This window comes from Schistocerca gregaria, chromosome 4 (assembly GCF_023897955.1).
Source record: "Schistocerca gregaria isolate iqSchGreg1 chromosome 4, iqSchGreg1.2, whole genome shotgun sequence".
NCBI classification, from domain to species: domain Eukaryota; kingdom Metazoa; phylum Arthropoda; class Insecta; order Orthoptera; family Acrididae; genus Schistocerca; species Schistocerca gregaria.
In genome coordinates, this window is record NC_064923.1 from 726,580,685 (window position 1) to 726,600,739 (window position 20,055).

At 42.1% G+C, this 20,055-nt stretch overlaps 1 protein-coding gene across 1 annotated transcript in view; it reads left to right on the forward strand.

Moving 5' to 3' along the window:
• Positions 1-11,485: 11,485 nt before the first annotated feature.
• Positions 11,486-20,055, forward strand: part of LOC126267887 (transmembrane GTPase Marf-like) — a 69,941-nt gene continuing 61,371 nt past the window's right edge. Inside the window, 2 exon segments of the mRNA XM_049973196.1 lie at positions 11,486-11,541; positions 16,040-16,286. Of these exon segments, the coding sequence (XP_049829153.1) occupies positions 11,486-11,541; positions 16,040-16,286 (303 nt within the window).

Below are 20,055 nucleotides of genomic sequence, written 5' to 3' on the forward strand. Positions count from 1 at the left end.
AAGGATCAGACATGGATGACATTAGAAGCGTCGCGCAGCTTCGCTTCTTGTCAAATTTAGTAATTACTAATACGGCATCGTCGGTGTGTCGGACGCAAGTGACAGAGAATAGCTGTCCCCCATTTTGCATTACTCAAGAAGAGAGACAGGTCAGGTTGAAAAGTTTCCTCGGTTGAAGGGAGCTTTAGAGACCGAGCAGAAGATTATCATGACATGCGTATTTAGAACCACCGTCAGTGAATAGCCACTCCCCCCCCCCCCCCATTACGAGTTCACTGACTCCATCGGCTCCTTGCCCCCCCCCCCCTCACTCAATTCACTTACCCACCCCTCCCCTCCTCCCCACACCCGCCCGTGGCTGTGGTGTGACACGCTCGCGTCAATTTCTTAATTCAGTGTTTCAAGTGAGAGTTCGGTGTGGTGCGTCTTTACCGAAGTGTTGCGAACAGAAATCATACTGTCGCTGGGTGTGATTTTGTAATCTCTTGCGAAGAGAAACCAGACTCACGCCGTGTTTTTTTTAATTGTCTGTCTAGTATTTTACCTGTCTGCTTCCTGTGTATTTTATTAGCATCGCCCCTGTGTTTTATGTTTTACCTTCCACAATTTTCCCTCATTTTACAGTTTAAGTCACTGTTTTTATCGCCTGCTTTTATTGTTTATTATCTTCATATTTTTAAAACAAATTCTGCAGGATGAGGGGCGGCGTACTAAGCTCCTGCCAGCCCGTCCCCTTTGGTGGGAATCTAAACTCAATAAAGGAAAAAAATAAGAGAGAGTGGTACGGAGTCCACCGCCACACCTTTAACGTGCACTGCAATGGTACCATTAGTTGATATCGGAGCAGAAGGATCATAGGAATGACACCATACTAGGATAGAATTACCGTTACACCTAGACTCTCCGAAGCTCATCTGCAGAAACCAGCACGGTTTTAGGAAACTTGGTAGGCCACACATTTCTGTAATGAGCGCTAAGCGACGCTTGAGGTGATGTCAAACCTCAAACTCCAATGCCACCACCTTCTCTGGTTTCTGCTCTTTAAGAATGGACCGCCATTCATCCACGGACGTTCAGACGTTGAGACACTTTATTGGCAGTGTCCCCAGCAGAGTTCAAGCCATCATAAAGACGAAGGGTGAACACAACCTATATTAATGTCCACTGATAGTTGTCCGGATGCTTTTGATCATATGGTGCATATCTGAAACTATAAAAGCTTTTCCCTCCTTCCCCCCTTCCTACCCCTCCCCCTTCCGCCACCGCAATTGGATCAGCGCCTGAGCACAATTGACGTGTATTCGCAAGGACTGGACATCAAATTCCAATCTCTCCACTGGGGTTTTCCCACATTCACCACAAGCTATTATGGTCAACGCTCGGATGGCTCCTACGAGATCTCCTTCAATACACATGGTTTCTTTTCCCGTAAGCGATTGTGGTGAATGCTTGGCTGGATCCTATGACATCTCCTTCAATACGCATGGCTTCTTTTTCCTTTTTTGATGGTAAGTCGATGTACAGGGTCACCGGTGAATTTCGGTTGTACTGTCTTCTATATCTACATATATACTCCGCTAGCCACCGAGCACTTTGTGGTGGAGGGCACAATTCGCGCCAAATTGATATCTCCTCCCTTCTGTTCCATTCACGGATCGCGCGACGGAAAAACGACTGTCTGAACGCCTCAGTACGAGCTCTAACTTCCCTTATCTTTGAATGGTGATAATTGCGCGATGTGAAAGTCGGTGGTAATAATATATGCTCTATATCCTCGGTGAAGATCGAATTTCGGAATTTAGTAAGCATCCCCTTCCGTTTAGCGCGCCATCTATCTGCAAGTGTGTCCCACTTCAAACTTTATTGTAACGCTCTCGTGATGGCTAAATGTACGAGTCACGAATCTTGCTGCTCTTCTTTCGACCTTCTCAATCTCTTGAATCAGTCACAACTGGTATGGGTCCAACACAGACGAACAATACTCCAAAACTGGACGAACTAACGTATTGTATGCTATTTCCTTTGTTGAAGGACTGCATCGCTTCAGGATTCTACCAATAAACCGCAATCCAGAGTTCGCCTTACCCGTTACTTGTGTAATCTGATCATTCCATTTGAGATCATTTCGAAGAGTCACACCCAGACACTTGACGGACGTTACCGCTTCCAAAGACTGGGCATTTATTTTGTACTCGTACGTTAATGGGGATTTTCGCCTTGTTATACGCAGTAGGTTACACTTACTAATATTGAGTCATAACTGCCAGTCATTACACCACGCATTTATTTTCTACAAATCCTTACTGATTTGTTCACAATTTTCATGTGATAGTACATTCCTGCAGACTACAGCGTCATCGGTAAACAGTCTAACGCCGCTGTCACTACCATCACCCACATCGTTTACGTAAATCGTGAAAAGCAAAGGTCCTATTACACTGCCCTGGGGCACACCTGAAGTTAGCATTGTACCTGTTGAAGTCAGCCCGTTTAGGACGACATACTGCTCCCTGTCTGTTAGAAAACTTTCTATCCAACCGCATATGTCATCGGATAGGGCGTAAGCGCGCACCTTTTATAGCAAGCGACAGTGCGGAACTGAGCCGAACGCCTTTCCAAAGTCGAGAAATACGGCATCAACCTGGGAGCCGGTATCTAGAGCCTGTTGTATGTCATGCACAAACAGGGCCAGCTGTGTCTCGCATGTGTTCAGTGTTTCTACCAGGCCTGGAAATATACGTAAGGGGCGTGAAGAGTAGTGGATTTTCAGAGATTGCTGTAAAGAAGCGGCACGTGACAGAACGTTTATCAGCATGTAAATTCAGTTTAAGAGGGCCTCTTTCTGGGGCTAGATTTGGCTGAATGATCGAATAGTGCAATATCCAGATTTGTCGCGCATTCGGATGGGACAGCGCACAATATTCGACTGCAAGATGACATGAGCATCAACATGTCTTTTATCAAGGTACTGATGGACCACGTACGACCAGCATAATGGAGAGACGTCGTATTGTGTACCAAGCACTCAAAACCGCTCCACGTTGTCGTGTGCCAGCCGAGAACACGTAATGCGTGCCCTGCAACATCCTATGTCGACTTGCACCATTGAGTGTAGACTATCAGCAGCTAGACTCAGGAATTACCATCTCAGCGGTAGGCTGCTGTTCATATCACAACACAATGAGCTGCATCTGAAGTGGAGTCGTCAGCAGGAAACCTCGGCTGCTGATGAATGGTGTCGTATTTTGTTCAAAGATGAACTGCGGAGCTGCAAAACCCCATATTGCCAACGCCACCGAGTATGGAGGTTACCTGGTGAGTTGGTGCTGTTCTTCCAATGTGTAGTGGGTCAGTGCCAGGAGGTGCCATATGCTGTATTAAAACTCGGCGAGAGCTTTCCAAGTGATTTATTATTTCCAACTACAGTGCCCTCATTCCTCTTGGTCTGGGTCACAGGGCCCTGCAATGCTGAGGAAGCACCACAGCAGTCCATACAATGCAATGCTGTGCTGAACCTTGTACGCCAGCGCAGTTGCGGCGTCTTCACGTCGCACCAGCTGCCGACTCAGCTGTCCCCATCCTCATTGGCTCCATGCCACTCCGAGGAGCCGCCGAGTGGCTAGCTGGTAACTGCAAGATGGTCCGCACCATGTTCCCTCACCAGCGTCGCTTAAGACGCGGCAACGACGAGCGCCCGCAATCCGGCGTCCGAATCTGCGGCCCTCGCCTCACGTTGCCTAATGCGTGTTGGAAGCAAGCCGTGGAATGGCCCGCCGCTGGCTGGCTGGCTGGCTACGGACCCGGTGTCAGCCTCAGGGGGTCGAACCAATGACCTCCTGTGGATTGGAACTGCTGTGGACTGGAATGCTGGCGCCCCACCTCTTGCTCTGTGTAGCCAGTGGTGTGACATGCCCCACCGTCCGGGAGAGCTGCCACACTTGAATGAATCTCGTTAGAAAACAGCACCTAATTATACTCGGCTGTGCGCCTCTGTTTTGTCAAGCGTGCCACTTTGCATCACATACTCATAACATGTTATGTTGGCCGGTGGCCTCTTCTGCCTGCGGCTTGTCACATGAAATCTGTTGTGTGTGCGCTCTCCGGCTGTTCTGCGCCCATTTGGCCTCTATTTGCCTTCTGGTTTGCGTAACTCACTGCAATCCAGCCAGATCCTGGCTGTAACTTGCGCTCAGAATATCGCACAAATCTAACTTTTTCTACCCTAAAGGGTGGTGCCGCTACAAATGTCTGAGAGCCACAGCGTTGTTACTCTCAATGTCATGGCTTGCGGAGCCATCAGATATGAATTCGGGTCAAGGCTCTTAGTGACAGCAAAAACGTCACTGCTGCAATGGTATGTCACGGACATCCTCTGTCATCATGTGTTATCTCTCATGTGGTAATACCGTTTTGCCATTTTTCAACTGGAAAACGCTCGTCTACACATAGTCTCTATGAACTGTCTGATTGATGCTGTGGTACTCCCATGGCCAGCAAGAGCCCTGAACCTGTCCTCGGTAGAATATGTGCGGAGCCTTCTCCAATGTCAACTCAATCTCACTGCCAGTATCTAGGATATCAAAGACCACATAGAGCAGCTGTTATCCAGCTTGCCTCAGTAAATGACATAATAGCTTTAAAGCCCAACTGAATACTTTTATACATTCAGGCCAGAGGGGGTGCAGAATCTTAGTGATAGGGGAACTCATACTGCCAAGTTCTTCGTTCATTTTACTCGATATTGTAACCACTGAAGCATCAAGCATCATATACCCTCTCAACCAGGAAAGTTCTAATTCGCTTGCAAATCCGCTTCTGGCTGATACTGCCCCCTTCTTGCAGCGGTGTACCGTAGGTCTCTAGAATAGCGTAGCGCTCCAAAAGATTGTAAAAGGGCACAGATCATCCCCGTTTTCGAGAAGGGACGTCGAAAGGATGTGCAGAACTATAGATCTGTATCTCTAACGTTGATCATTTGTAGAATTTTGGAACACGTATTATGTTCGAGTGTAATGACTTTTCTGGAGACTAGAAATTTACTCTGTAGGAATCAGCATGGGTTTCGGAAAAGACGATCGTGTGAAACGCAGCTCACGCTATTCTTCCACGAGACTCATAGGGCCATAGACACGGGTTCACAGGTAGATGACGTGTTTCTTGACTTCCGCAAGGCGTTCGATACAGTTCCCCACAGTCGTTTAATGAACAAAGTAAGAGCATACGGACTATCAGACCAATTGTGTGATTGGTTTGAGGAGTTCCTAGATAACAGAACGCAGCATGTCATTCTCAATGGAGAGAAGTCTTCCGAAGTAAGAGTGATTTCAGGTGTGCCGCAGGGGAGTGTCGCAGGACCGTCGCTATTCACAATATATATAAATGATCTTATGGATAACATCAGAAGTTCACTGAGGCTTTTTTCGGCTGATGCTGTAGTATTTCGAGAGGTAGTAACGATGGCAAATTGTACTGAAATGCAGGAGGATCTGCAACGAATTGACGCATAGTGCAGGGAATGGCAACTGAATCTCAATGTAGACAAGTGTAATGTGCTGCGAATACATAGAAAGAAAGATCCTGTATCATTTAGCTACAACATAACAGGTCAGCAACTGGAAGCAATTAATTCCATAAATTATCTGGGTGTAGGCATTAGGAGTGATTTAAAATGGAATGACGATATAAAACTAATCGTCGGTAAAGCAGATGCCACACTGAGATTCATTGGAAGAATCCTAAGGAAATGCAGTCCGAAAACAAATGAAGTAGGTTACAGTACACTTGTTCGCACAGTGCTTGAATATTGCTCACCGGTGTGTGGTCCATACCAGATAAGGTTGATAGAAGAGACAGAGAAGATCCAACGGAGAGCAGCGACCTTCGTTACAGGTTCATTTAGTAGTCGCGAAAGTGTTACGGAGATGATAGATAAACTCCAGTGGAAGACTCTACAAGAGAGACACTCAGTATCTCGGTATGGGCTTTTGCTGAAGTTTCAAGAACATACCTTCACCGAGGAGTCAAGCAGTATATTGCTCCCTCCTCCGTACATCTCGCGAGGAGACCATGAGTATAAAAGCAGAGAGATACAGTTTGGTCCCATTGGGACCTACCACAGCTTCTCAATTTCTGAGTCATACAATATTTTATGTGAAGCGGTGGATATATAAATTAAACAAGAGAGAAGAATGTGCAGATCCATGCTTAAGCCATTATTTGATACTCTTGCACAGCGAGTGTCTTTTCTTGTATTTACAGTAAATCCCGTTCAGTTTAACGTGTTGTGAATCAGTTTTGTTGTCTGCCTGCATGGAATAGCTGCTCATAATTTATAAAGCAGCCCATGCCTACAAAGAATAGCACAGCCTATGCTGCACTGAAATTAACTGAACTACTGATGTCTGCTTCATCTGATATCCTGCATCAGTAAATGTTTTGGTGATAAGACTAGATCAGAGCAAGCAGCTTCAGGTAAATATCTAAAGCCGAGGAGTAGGACAGCCACATGATTTCAAATATCACCGAGACACTGTTTTTATGCACTTAGTTTCACTACGAACATTGGGGGAAAAATTGCATTCATCTGGGTATACTTAGTCTTTTGGTACTAAACTATTTAACGACCTATAATTCATGTAGATTTCATGCGTCTTTCAACCTCGTTAGACCAATTTCCTTTGTTTTTCTCCAGTTTATTATGTCTTCGTCTCTGTCAGATGGTATTTACTACCTTGTAACTGCTGTCATAGAGAGCTACCGAGAAAAGAGGGTGAGTGATTGACACACTTGCCCACGATTCTACAAGATCTTCATTCAGGTACCTGTTCCAGCTATCAGGATTTATAAACTCACTGAAGCCGCAACATCCTCTTCTTGTTGAATATTTTAAGAACTTCCTACTAGCTTTCTATATTCCTGTCTTACAATTGGTGTTTCCAACTTCACAACCACGTATTGCGTATTATTATACACGAAAAACTAGACACAAATGACTTGTATAAGTTGCACATGTTGCCAGGAGCGATCTGATATTTGGGACAAGTAAGAATTTTTGCAACCAAGATCAATTGTTGAAATATTTGCATTTGCTGAATGACCAGTTTTGACATAAACTAGTAGACATCTTCCGATCTGCAGTATACCAGGAGAAAACCATTACTATGACAGTCTGAATACCTGTACAACCATAATTAAAGTTGTAAGATATAACAATCTGATCACAATATTTTTACATACCCTCCACAAACAATATTACTGTCCATAAATCGCACAACTATAACAAATGCATATTGCATTTTAATTCTTATATTTTTAATACTTTTTAATAACTGAATACATAAAGGAAAGAAAAAATTCTTTATACTACTGTCATGCTAAATTTACAGTTACTGTTAGCTTTCTATAATGTGTTGGTAGCGTAATGGTTCCTAAATAAATTTTTATTCCCACTTTTCTCACGTATTTTAACATAATGTTAAGCGACAGTGAAAAATTAAAAATTTCTCTACTGTGTGTGATTTTTAAAAATGTTATCCATTTGGTACTTGATGATATACTCCAATGGTAGTTATCATTAGCGGATAATGGCGCAATTGAAACCAAAAGGGAATTTTAAATCTTTTCTTACTTAAAACCCTCAATTTTTAGATTTATGGTTTTTCAATTCATAGAGCTAACCAATCCCAACACAATAATATTGATGTGGTTGAAATTAAAATAATTGAACAACTGAATGATGTATTCACATTGCAAAGGACACTCTTAAATAAAATATTAAAATTGTTAAACTAAATTTTCTCTCCTTTTATAGACATCTTTATTTTAACTTTTTTGTTCCATAAAGTCGACATATTAAACATCTATCACAAAGAAATTTTTTTAAGTCTAGTAGATTGGGAACTAATTAATCGAGGCAACCCTTTTATCCTCCATAATAAGAATTATTTCATTTCGAATTAAAAGAAAGTTAATGGGTTTCCTTGTTCATTTTTCTATAATAAAGACGATATATAACAAATGTTTAGTCAAAAGGAGAGACGTTAATTGAAATCTTCGATTTATTTTCAAATTTTCCAGTGTCTATTAATACTACAGAAAAATTGATCCTTTTTTCTAAAATTTCATATATTTCTGCACCTTCAGTTTTATAATTATTAACTCCTTAGGTGTCATGATCTGACGGATATAAAGGAGATTTTATTTAATATGGAAATTTTTTTGATATTATCTTCTATATTACTTACAGATTTTTTTAATCTTTAGTTTATTTTAGGAAATAGATATATGAAGAACCAGAAATTGGATTCTTTCTATTAACACATAATTCTAAAATGTTTATGTAATATAAAGCCTAATCTGAGTGTTTTCTTCGATTTCTTCCATTTCAGTTACATGGTAACAGAGTTCTGCATATGTCGATCATAATAAAACTTCGTTATTTGTTTTAAAAATAAAGTCTAGCATTTCTGTGTGTCTCTTATAACTAGAATAAAGTCTCATATTAACTGCAATTGTTCTCCTTTGTATCAAAAGATTTTTAAATTTAGTAATTATTCCTTCCTTAATTTCATAAAAAATTTTCTTCTTCTAAAATATGATCATTTTTATTAACTTCCTTAAGTTATTATTCTAGACATAACAGCTGAAGCTTTTCTATTAATTTTTACAGTTTTAAATTCATCAAAATCGAGATTTAAAAAGTTATAACATGAAAAGTTTTCTAATGACTTTTTGTTTAATTTCTGGATATTATTTGCAGCAAGCTTTTGAAAATAATAAACGTATATTGCACATTTATTATTAATATTAACACTGTTATTTTGAATAAGGTTAATGAATATTTGTTTATTAAATTCGGAATAGTTTTTCAAATTTTTTTTTGTTTTATAGATTTCTTGAAACTCTTTTAAAGTCTTACCCTCCCATCAGAGATTCTGCTACATGCCCATTCAGTCACTGCAGATATGTCGTAGCTATAATGGCTTAAAAGACGAACTCACCTCTGCTCATTAGAACACCGTTGGTTCTACGGAACTTTTGCTTACTCTCTTTCTTATATTTGGCAAGCCAGAGAGGGGCTTTTGTTTTATAAGGGGTGCTCTCCCATTATGTTTGTGCAATTCATGTGCAACAGCTAGACTCTACCGGGAATGGTCAATAAGCAAATAAAAATATTTCAGTGCATGAACTTGGCTGCAAAAATTCTTATTTATCAAAAGATAGCTTCTTTACAAGATAAGGCAATCATCACATTTTGCAATATGATGAACTGAATTTGCAAATTTACTTATGTACACGAACTAATTAATTCTGTAAGGATTTAATCGATTCCCTTATAGCTTCATTAGGTATTTCACATAGTATAGCAATCATTGGTTATAGACAAAGACCCTGTATTTTAAAACTATCTGTGTAATACGAAACAGGTACCCATCACTGATACTACTAAAGTCACATAAACGAACAATCTCTGTTAACTTCTAACACATTCCTCAAAATGTTAAACAGTTTGTAATTTGTGTTGACGTCTGTCCAGAGAACACTCTCCATGTATGCATTTAGTCCTTTAAAAATATATCTACTGGTATTGCATCACATGAAGCACATCGGATCATTGAGATAAGTGCCGACAAATATTTACAGTAGGTTTTGTTTCGATAAGCTACGATCCTCCAGAAAATACGTATCAAGAGTGTTAGCTAATTCCGCCTATCGCTTGGAATATCCTCGCAGTAAAGTGTCTGGAAATCATAGGTGGAAACGATAGTACCAAAGAAATTGTCAGCCATTCTACGAGGCGTCACATAGCCTAATGGTTAAGGCAACTGTTCCAGAAAATCTAGAAATCGATCCTTCAGTCTTGATGTGGTACAATTTTTCATTAGTCACCTTGTACAAGAGCTTCACATCAGTTAATTGTAGCCTGACAACATCTTATGTGATGAGAGACATTACAAACATACGCATGCACACTTCCTCTTACCTTTAAATGCGGATTATGCGTAATCTGAACGGGCAGTAGTAACTAATAGAGGAAAATGACTTGAGTAAAAGCTTAGGATGTAAATGTGTGGCTATGGGCCGCCTTGTAAGCATACAGGGGTCACCTCTAATCTTGAAAAGATTTTATACTTGACTACTCCTGTTCTTCAATCATATCAAAGTTAGTGCTGTACAGTTCAGATCAAAAAAGTCCAGAGTATTGGAGGTCGGGTGGCCTTGGAGACCATAGTACATGCTGTGTGCAATCTGTCCATATTGGTCCCTATAGCCGCTTTAGATGTCGCCTTACAACATGTACAAAATGTGCGTGCCTCTACAGCATTCCCCAAATATGAGCTACAGGTGAAATTTGACTCCAGTTAGATAGGGACATAAAGTTAACATTTCACATAGATTTTTGAGCAAGTAGGACAATATTTATTTTATACTGAAATCAAAATGGTTCAAATGGCTCTGAGCACTATGGCTGTGCGGTTCTAGGCGCAGCAGTCCGGAACCGCGGAACTGCTACGGTCGCAGGTTCGAATTCTGCCTCGGGCATGGATGTGTGTGATGTCCTAAGGTTAGTTAGGTTTAAGTAGTTCAAAGTTCTAGGGGACTGATGACCTAAGATGTTAAGTCCCATAGTACTCAGAGCCATTTGAACCATTTTTTGATATTAGCTTCTGAGGTCATCAGTCTCCTAGAACTTAGAACTACTTAAACCTAACTAACCTAAGGACATCACACACATCCATGCCCGAGGCGGAATTCAAACCTTCGATGGTAGCGTTCGCACGGTTCCAGACTGTAGCGCCTAGAACCGCTCGGCCACGCCGGGGAACTACTGAAGTCAGCGACGAGTCGTAACTACACATTCATAATTAACGCGCAAATTTTTAGTTGGCGGACTCATCTTTGATGAAACATTTTTGCTTCTGATAGCGTATAATGAATGTGTATTTAGAGCTTTTAAAGGAACCAGACAGCGGTTATGTGAGCCGAGGTGCTTGCAAGGGGCGCAGTGATTGAGAAGGGACTGAGGCGGGGTTGTAGCGTATCCCCATTGGTATTCTATGTGTACGTGGAGCAAACACTGAAGGAACCCAAAGAAGAAATAGGAGAAGGAATTAAGTTCACGGAGAAGAAATAAATTTTTTTGTTTTGCCAATATTACTGTACATTTGTGAGTGACAGCAATGGACTTGGAAGAGCAGCTGAATGGAATGGACAGCGTCTTAAAAGGAGGATATAAGACGGACTTAAATGGAAGCAAAAAAAGGGTAATGGAATGTTATCGAATTAAATCAGACGATGCTGAGGGGATTAGATTAAGAAACTAGACACTGAAAGTAGTAGATGAGATTTAATATTTGGCCACACAAAAGAATGATGGCCAAAGCAGAGAGGGTATAAAAAGCAGACTGGCCATGGCAGGAAAAGCGTTTTTGGAGATAATGCTGTGGGTAGGCTTTGCTCCTACCGTACCAGAAACCTGAACGACATGCAAGTTATGCGGGCAGCCTACATCCCTGTAAGAGGCACTCGGGGCCTGCCGTGGTAAACTCGACCACCAGGCGGGGAACAAAGCGCCTTCACAGAATGCTGGCGCCACGAACCTCTTATTTGCGCCAGCCACATGAGAGGAAGCAAGACCGAATGTATTCTGGCGCCGAGGGCTGTACTTGACTTGCACACTATCACTGGGCAGCCAGTTCACTCCAAGTGAGCTTCCTGGGCCAGTCTCCGAATGCTTCTGCATTTCTTCAATCAGGAAATCTCTTTAGAGCCGCCGCAACGACGGTGATGTGTTTCATGTCATTGATCCTCTACTGCACTAGAACGATTTGTCTTCGTTTCTACCCGTACTCGACTGTATTTCATTATAATGCAACTTCGGAACTGATCTGTCCTTCTAGGACTTTAACTAATACGGTCTGTAAGTGTGCAGAGCTTTAACTTTAGACTGTCACGTCAGCACTTGAATTGGATATGATTCTGCTATGTGCATTTATTAGTTAGTACTACTTTCCAGCAGTGTTTGCATTCTTCTTAATGGCCTGCAGCCTTAGATAACGTTTATATTTATTTGTTCTTCCGAAAGCTGTGACTGTCTCGTCCTGGCCTTTGGCCACGCTATAAATGTTATTGGTCTTTTACTATTCGAGAAGACTTTTCCATTCCAGCACTATTTCTTCTTTATTCAAGAAGTAATTGTATTTGTCAAGAGATTAATACTTACGTTGTACTAAACCACACATCAAAGTAGATGTACTCTCTTTTCTTGAATAAACCCTGTCCCACTAAATCTACGTGAACAATTTCTTGTGCCCCACATGAGGCTAAAACAACAGAATAGAAATTTGTTAACATGAAATATAGATTTCATTGCCAGGAAGTCTTCTCTCAACGTATTTGTCTGCAGTGTAGCGTCGTATGAAAGTGAAAAGTGGACCATAAACAGTTCGCACAAGATGAGAATAGAAGCTTTTGAAATGTGGTGCTAAAGGAGAAGGCTGAAGACTAGATGGGTAGAACATGTAACCTATCAGAAGCTAATGAAAAGAACTGGCGAGAAAAGAAATTTGTGGCGTATTGTGTCTACAAGAGGGGATTGGTTGACAGGACAAACTCTGAGGCATGAAGGGATCACCAGTTTAGTAGGGAGGTAAAAACCGTAGAGGGAGGCAAAGAGATGTATACAGTAAGGATGTTCAAAAGGAAGTAGGCTGTAGTCATTCGGAGATGAAGAGTCTTGCACGGGGTACAGTAGCATGGAGAGCTGCATCAGATTAGTCTTTCGGACTGAAAACCACAACAACAATAATAGCATCGTATGCTTTCAACGGGGTGAGTTTTCACTTTTATGATACATTGTGTATATTTTTCGAGCCAATGTGACTGTAATAAACAAGACATTACTGGCACAAACAGATGCTGTGAGCGCCACCAATGCGGTCCAATGTGATCAAAATGATCAATGTGTGTAAATTACGAAGGGACCAAACTGCTGACGTCATCGGTCCCTAGACTTACATATTAGTTAAACGAACTTTGCTAAGAACAACAAACACACCCATAACAGACGGAGGACTCGAACCTCCGGCGGGAGGAGCAGGGCAATCCGTGAGATGATGCCTCAAACCGCGCGACTACTCCGCGCGTCCAATGTGATCAAACTGTTGGTGTACATATGTATAGGACCGGTTGCAGAGTCTGCGGCGTCAATGATGTGCACTTTTAGTCTGCCATTTGTGAAGAGAAGTCTGTGTCTAAAATGTTTTGATGGCGTTTGTAAAGTTCTTTCTTTGCTGTGGCGGCATGCATCATTCGATAATCTTGGAGCAACAGCAGGTTAAGATGTGCGCACGAGTAAAATAAATTCTTTACCTGTGACAGGCTTTCGAGTTGTTGTTCACTCTGTACGCACTCTGGACGTAAGATTTGTGTGAGATGCTGTCGGCAGTAGCAATATGTCGGTATCACTCGTGTAATGTTGGTGAATCGATATGAATGTAGCTGCAGGTATTCCCGTTAATTAGTGCCTTATACAGAGAGTTCCGTGTTAATTGTTCGTGGCAGTATTTTCGGCTGAGTTGAAGTTTCAGTGTGAAAGACAGTCTCGAATATCGTGGCATACACGCATTTTTCAGTCATTATGTATTTTTGGTCATTGTTATTCGTATACAGTTGAAAAGCTTCTAATAATAAAAAGCAAAGTAATGCCTCCCGAAGAAAATATCTAGCCAAACCAAAAATTATTTGCGATAAGTTAGTTTTAGAAGAAACCTTTTGTCTCTGATACTTAGACTGTGCTGTAAGAATTGATTGTGACCCCGACACTGAAAATAAAATGCCCAAATTTCAAGCTGTCTGTTATAGCGTTAGCATAACAAACAGGCTTTAAGTATGAAAAGAGACAACCATGAATTTACATTAAGTGATAGTGGTTACAGTAATATCCTAAACAAGTATAACCTACTTTATCACAAAAAATGTAAATATAAATAAAAAATAGAAATTCAATGAGCAGTGATGAGGGTTTTGAGGAACACGAATGGATGCACAAGGAGAAATGAAGGAACATATGTTAGTATTTGTCGTGTCGTCGACATCCAGGGATTACGGACGGAGTGTAAGCTCAGATTGGGGCAAGGATGCGGAAGGAAATCTACTGTGACCTTTCACAGGCATCATATCGACGTTTGCCTGGAGCGATTTAGTAAAATCCAGTAAAACTGAAATCTGGATGGCGGGAGGCGGATTTGAACCGTCGTGCTGCCGAATACGACTCCACTGTGCTAACCAGTGCGCCACCTCTCTTGGTTGTACAAGAAGAGATATTATTCGAAATGTAGGTATTAGAACAGAATTACATATTTTCAACATGAATGACACATTCTGTATTTCGATTTAACTGTCAAAATGAGTGCGACTAAATGAAATTTAAAATGTTCGACACCACACACGATCGTCAAGCCATAGTCACTAAATCAATGAATTTTTAAAAGTTTAAATATCTAGTTTCGAAGCACTGTGTCGTCATTTTCAAATGTCATCATGAACCTGAAAAACGGCATTATTAATCGCAACCAAGTTTCTTTGAAATAATACGAAAAATACACTAAAACCAGTAAAGTCAAACAAAGACGTCATAACAATTTTTGGTTGATCAGTCATTTCACATCTTAATACAGTATAGATCCCGATGAATTTTTCATCTACACTGCATTAAGGTGTGAAATGATTGATCAACCAAGCATTGTGATGTCGTCTTGTGATCCGTTTCTGATGCCTTTGATTCAGTTTACTGGTTTTAGTGTATTTTTCGTAATATTTGAAAGAAGTGTGGTTGAAATTATTAATATGTTATTACAGGTTTGCGGTTACGTTTGCAAATGTAACCTTTTACAAATTTCATTGTTTGGTAACTGTAACTTGGCGACCTTTTGTAGTGAGACGCATTTTAAATGAATGAAAGAATCCAAAAGTATCGTGTGAGTTGGACATAAAAATTCATGTGAATGCTACGTCTTAGAATTTCCCATAACACCCTGAAACGCGAGCTTATGGGAGTTTGTAACAAGCAATACCGTAATACGAAGATGTTCACGGTAATGGTATTCGTATGATACTATACAAGCAGTATCCAGAATGAGTTTTTCACTCTGCAGCGGAGTGTGCGCTGATATGAAACTTCCTGGCAGATTAAAACTATGTGCCGGACCGAGACCCGAACTCGTGACCTCTGCCTTTCGCGCGCAAGTGCTCTGCCAAGTGAGCTACCCAAGCACGACTCACGCCGCGTCCTCACAGCTTTTCTTCTGCCAGTATCCGTCTCCTACCTTCCAAACTTTACAGAAGCTCTCCTGCGAACCCTGCAGAACTAGCACTCCTGAAAGAAAGAATATTGCGGAGACATGGCTTAGCCACAGCCTGGGGTATGTTTCCAGAATGAGATTTTCACTCTGCAGATTGCTGGGTTCGCAGGAGAGCTTCTGTAAAGTTTGGAAGGTAGGAGACGAGGTACTGGCAGAAGTAAAGCTGTGAGGACGGGGCGTGAGTCGTGCTTGGGTAGCACGGTTGGTGGATCACTTGCCCGCGAAAGGCAAAGGTCCCGATTTCCAGTCTCTGTCCGGCACACAGTTTTAATCTGCCAGGAAGTTTCAAACAAGAATTATGTTACACGTAACTGACTGAATTTTCTCATGCTGAGGAAGTAGAAGGAGCGATGTGTTTTGCTTGGTAAAAAAATTCTAAAGCTATGACCGCATAAATATTTCTTTATTTACCAACAACCTGTTTCCACAATGCTTGCCGTGATCTCCACATCCTCAAAACAGGGACTTCTGACCCACAGTTTGGGAAAGGTCAGAATAGGTTTGGAGTAGGAGAAAAGTATTAATGTGACATAGCCAAATCGTTGAAAGAGTATTATACAGTTATACGTACAAATTTCTTCTTAGAGAAGGCAATTATTGTCGTGGAAGGTGCCCTGTATACAGTTGTAAGAGCAGCCTCTTTGGATTGCCTGGCACGCGCCGTGTCGTTGCAAAAGGCGCCCACTGGGGCCCGGGTCTTGTGTCACGTGCTGCCCCAGTTTCCCTTTCTATTCGTACTGCCAGCCCCCTGGGGGAGTTGCCAACGGGAATGCTTCGGCAGCTCGCACCGCCCCCGGTCCATCCTCCGACCCTGGCTGGGGCAACTCACCGGCCACTGCGGCCGCCCCACGGGAAGAGCCGCTGCAGCCACCCCCACGTGTCCTCAGTTCGGGGGCGACGAGCGCTGGCACGTGTGACGTCACGGTATCCTGAAACTGCACCAGCGGCGGCCGCAGGCAGATCCATGTGCCAAAGCGTCGCTTCTACGGTATACCGTGTATACACAACACAACTGATCTGTAATATACTTTGACCATTAAAATTGCAACGTCATGACTAGCGTGCAATAAACGACAAAATGGTATCACGTGTGCTACATGGATATTAATTTTAGCGCAGCCACGCCGAGCAGGTATAAGTACAGCCACCTAAGTTCTGTACACTGTACTAAAAAGGCATACTGTACTAAAGCCGTATTCCATATTTGAGTGGCGGTAGTATGGACCAGAACAAGACATAAATGTCAACTAACAGGTACCTCAGGACCTGTCATCAATTGTTCCTTTTCGCGACTGTGAAACATATCTCTTCTACTATGAACCTTTTGCTACTGCCAACGACCTTTCATACTACGAAACGGAATGACTGGTGTAAAATATCTTCTGGTACTATCAAACGACTTGCGTATACCACCAGACGTAACATTCCAAGTTCTATTATGCTGTTGGATAACGGAAGTCTCCTCCATAAAAATCAATAAGCATTCGGCAAACAAAATCTTGCGAAACGCAACTCGCTTTTGCTCCCTCAGATCCATAGCGCTGTATATAACGGCGCTCAGGTTGATGTCGCCTTCCTTGACATTGGGAAGGCATTTCACACCGTCCTTAGTGAAAAAAATGCGAGCTTACCGAGCATCGGACTAGATTTCCGACTGGATTCAAGACTTCCTTGCAGACAGAACTTAGCACATCGCTCTTAAGGGAACAAAGTAGACAGATGTAAAGGCAATTATGGGAGTACCCCTTTAGTGTTTACAGTGTATACAGGGTGGTCCATTGATAATGACCGGGCTAAATATTTCACGAAATTAGCATCAAACCAAAAAACTAAAAGAACGAAACTCGTCTAGCTTCAAGATGGAAACCATATGGTGCCATGGTTGGCCCTTAGATGACACCGCCATAGGTCAAACGGATATCAACTACGTGTTTTAACAATAGGAACCCTCATTACATATTTGTTTAGTACGTGAGGAAATATGAATGTTTTAGTTCGACCACTTTTTGCGCTTTGTAATTGATGGCGCTGTAATAGTCACAAACGTATAAGCACGTGATATCACGTAACATTCCGCCAGTGCTGACGGTATTTGCTTCGTGATACAATAACCTTGTTAAAATAGACAGTTTACCAATTGCGGAAAAGGTCGATGCCGTGTTGACGTATGGCTGTTGTGATCAATTGCCCAACGGGCGTGTGCTATGTATGCAGCTCGGTATCGTGGACGACATTGTCCAAGTGTTCGGAACGTTCGCCGGATAGTTACGATATTTAAGGAAACAAGAAGTGTTCAGCCACATTTGAAACGTCACCCACGACCTCCAACAAATGATGATGCCCAAGTAGGTGTTGTACCTGAAGTCATGGCTAATCAGCACATCAGTAGCAGAAAAATTGCGCGAGAATCGAGAATCTCAAAAACATCGGTATTGACAATGCTACATCAACACCTATTGCACCCGTACCACATTTCTATGCACCAGGAGTTGCATGGCGACGACTTTGAACGTCGTGTACAGTTCTGCCACTGGGCACAAGAGAAATGGCGGGACGATGACAGAGTTTTTGCACGCGTTCTATTTACCGACGAAGAATCATTCACCAACAGCGGTAACGTAAACCGGTATAATATGCACTATTGGGCAACGGAATCCAGTACTGTACAACTACGCTATTGATGACATATTGCTGGAAACAGTATCAAGTGGAACATCAGCGACTTTGGCGAGTTAATGTATGGTGCCGCATTATGGGAGGAAGGATAATTGGCCCCCATTTTATCGATGGCAATCTAAATGATGCAATGTATGCTGATTTCCTACTTAATGTTCTACCGATGTTACTACAAGGTGTTCCCTGCATGACAGAATGGCGATGTTCTTCCAACATGATGGATGTTCGGCACATAGCTCGCGTGCGGTTGAAGCGGTATTGAATAGCATATTTCATGACTCGTTGATTGGTCGTCGAAGCACTATACCATGGCCCGCACGTTCACCGGATCTGACGTACCCGGATTTCTTTCTGTGGGGAAAGTTAAAGGATATTTGCTATCGTGATCCACCGACAACGCCTGACAACATGCGTCAACGCATTGTCAATGCATGTGCGAGCATTACGGAAGGCTAACTACTCGCTATCGAGAGGAATGTCGTTACACGTATTGGCAAATGCATTGAGGTTGACGGACGTCGTTTTGAGCATTTATTGCATTAATGTGGTATTTACAGGTAATCACGCTGTAACAACACGCGTTCTCAGAAATGATAAGTTCACAAAGGTACATGTATCACATTGGAACAACCGAAATAGAATTTTCAAACGTACCTACGTTCCGTGTTTCAATTTAAAAAACCTCCTGTTACCAACTGTTTGTCTGAAATTGTGACTATCTTTGTGACTATTACAGCGCCATCTATTACAAAGCTAAAAAAGTGGTCCAACTAAAACATTCATATTTCTTTACGTACTATACGAATATGTAATTAAAAATGGCGGTTCCTATTAAAAAATCGCAGTTGATACATGTTTGACCTATGGCAGCGCCATATAGTGTGCCAACCATAGCGCCATCTGGTTTCCCCCTTCAAATTACACAAGTTTCGTTCTTTGTAGTTTTTTTTTTTCATTTGACGCTTATTTCGTGAGATATTTGGCCCGATCACGATCTATGGATCACTCTGTATACATGATCTAGTAGAAAGCGTCGAAAGATCTGTAGCAGTGTTCACTGGTGATGCGATTGTGTATAAGAAAGTAGCAACGCCAAAAGATAGTTTCGATTTGTAAAATGACCCACAGAGGATTGCTGAATGGTGCAGGCCCTGGTAGATGACACTCAACGTGAATTAATGTAATATACTGCGTGTACATAGGAAAAGAAATCCAGTACTGTACAACTACGCTATTGATGACATATTGCTGGAAACATTATCTACCGTACAATATCTAGGCGTAACTATTCAGAGGGATCTTAAGTGGAATGAGCACATAAACAAACAACAAGAAAAGTGGATGCCACCCGAAATCTTAGGGAAATGTTACTCATCCATGAAAGAAGTGGCTTAAAAGGCGCTTATTCGACCGATTCTTCAATATCTTTCATCAATCTGGGATCCTTACCAGGTAGGATTGATAGAAGAGACTTAGAAGATCCAATAAATAGCGGCGTGTTTCGTCACGGGATCGTTTAGTCGGCGCGAGAGCGTTACAGAGATGTTCAACGAACACAAGTGATCTACGCTACAAGAGAGGCGGTGTGCATCACGTTAACGTTTACCAACGATATTTCGGGAGAGTACTTTCCACGTAGAGTCGGACGACAATGCAACTCCTCCGACATACATTTCGCGAAATGACCACGATGAGAGAATTCGAGAAATCTGAGCTACTACAGAGGCTTATCGATAATAATTCTTCCCACGCGTCATTCGCTAGCGAACAGGGGTAAAGGGTATCAGTTATTGGTACCAGATGTACCGTCCACCACACTCCGTCAGGTGGCTTGCGATGAACTGATGTAGAGTAGATCTAAACGACTGGATGGAGCACAGCCACTTTCACGGAGACGTCCGATAACACATCACACAGACATTTAATGGGCAATGGGAAGGTCAAGGAGATCCAACACCTTCGCCTGTCTCAGTCCCTTGAATTTTTGGTTACGGAGATAGTTGAAGCGTTTCGCGTA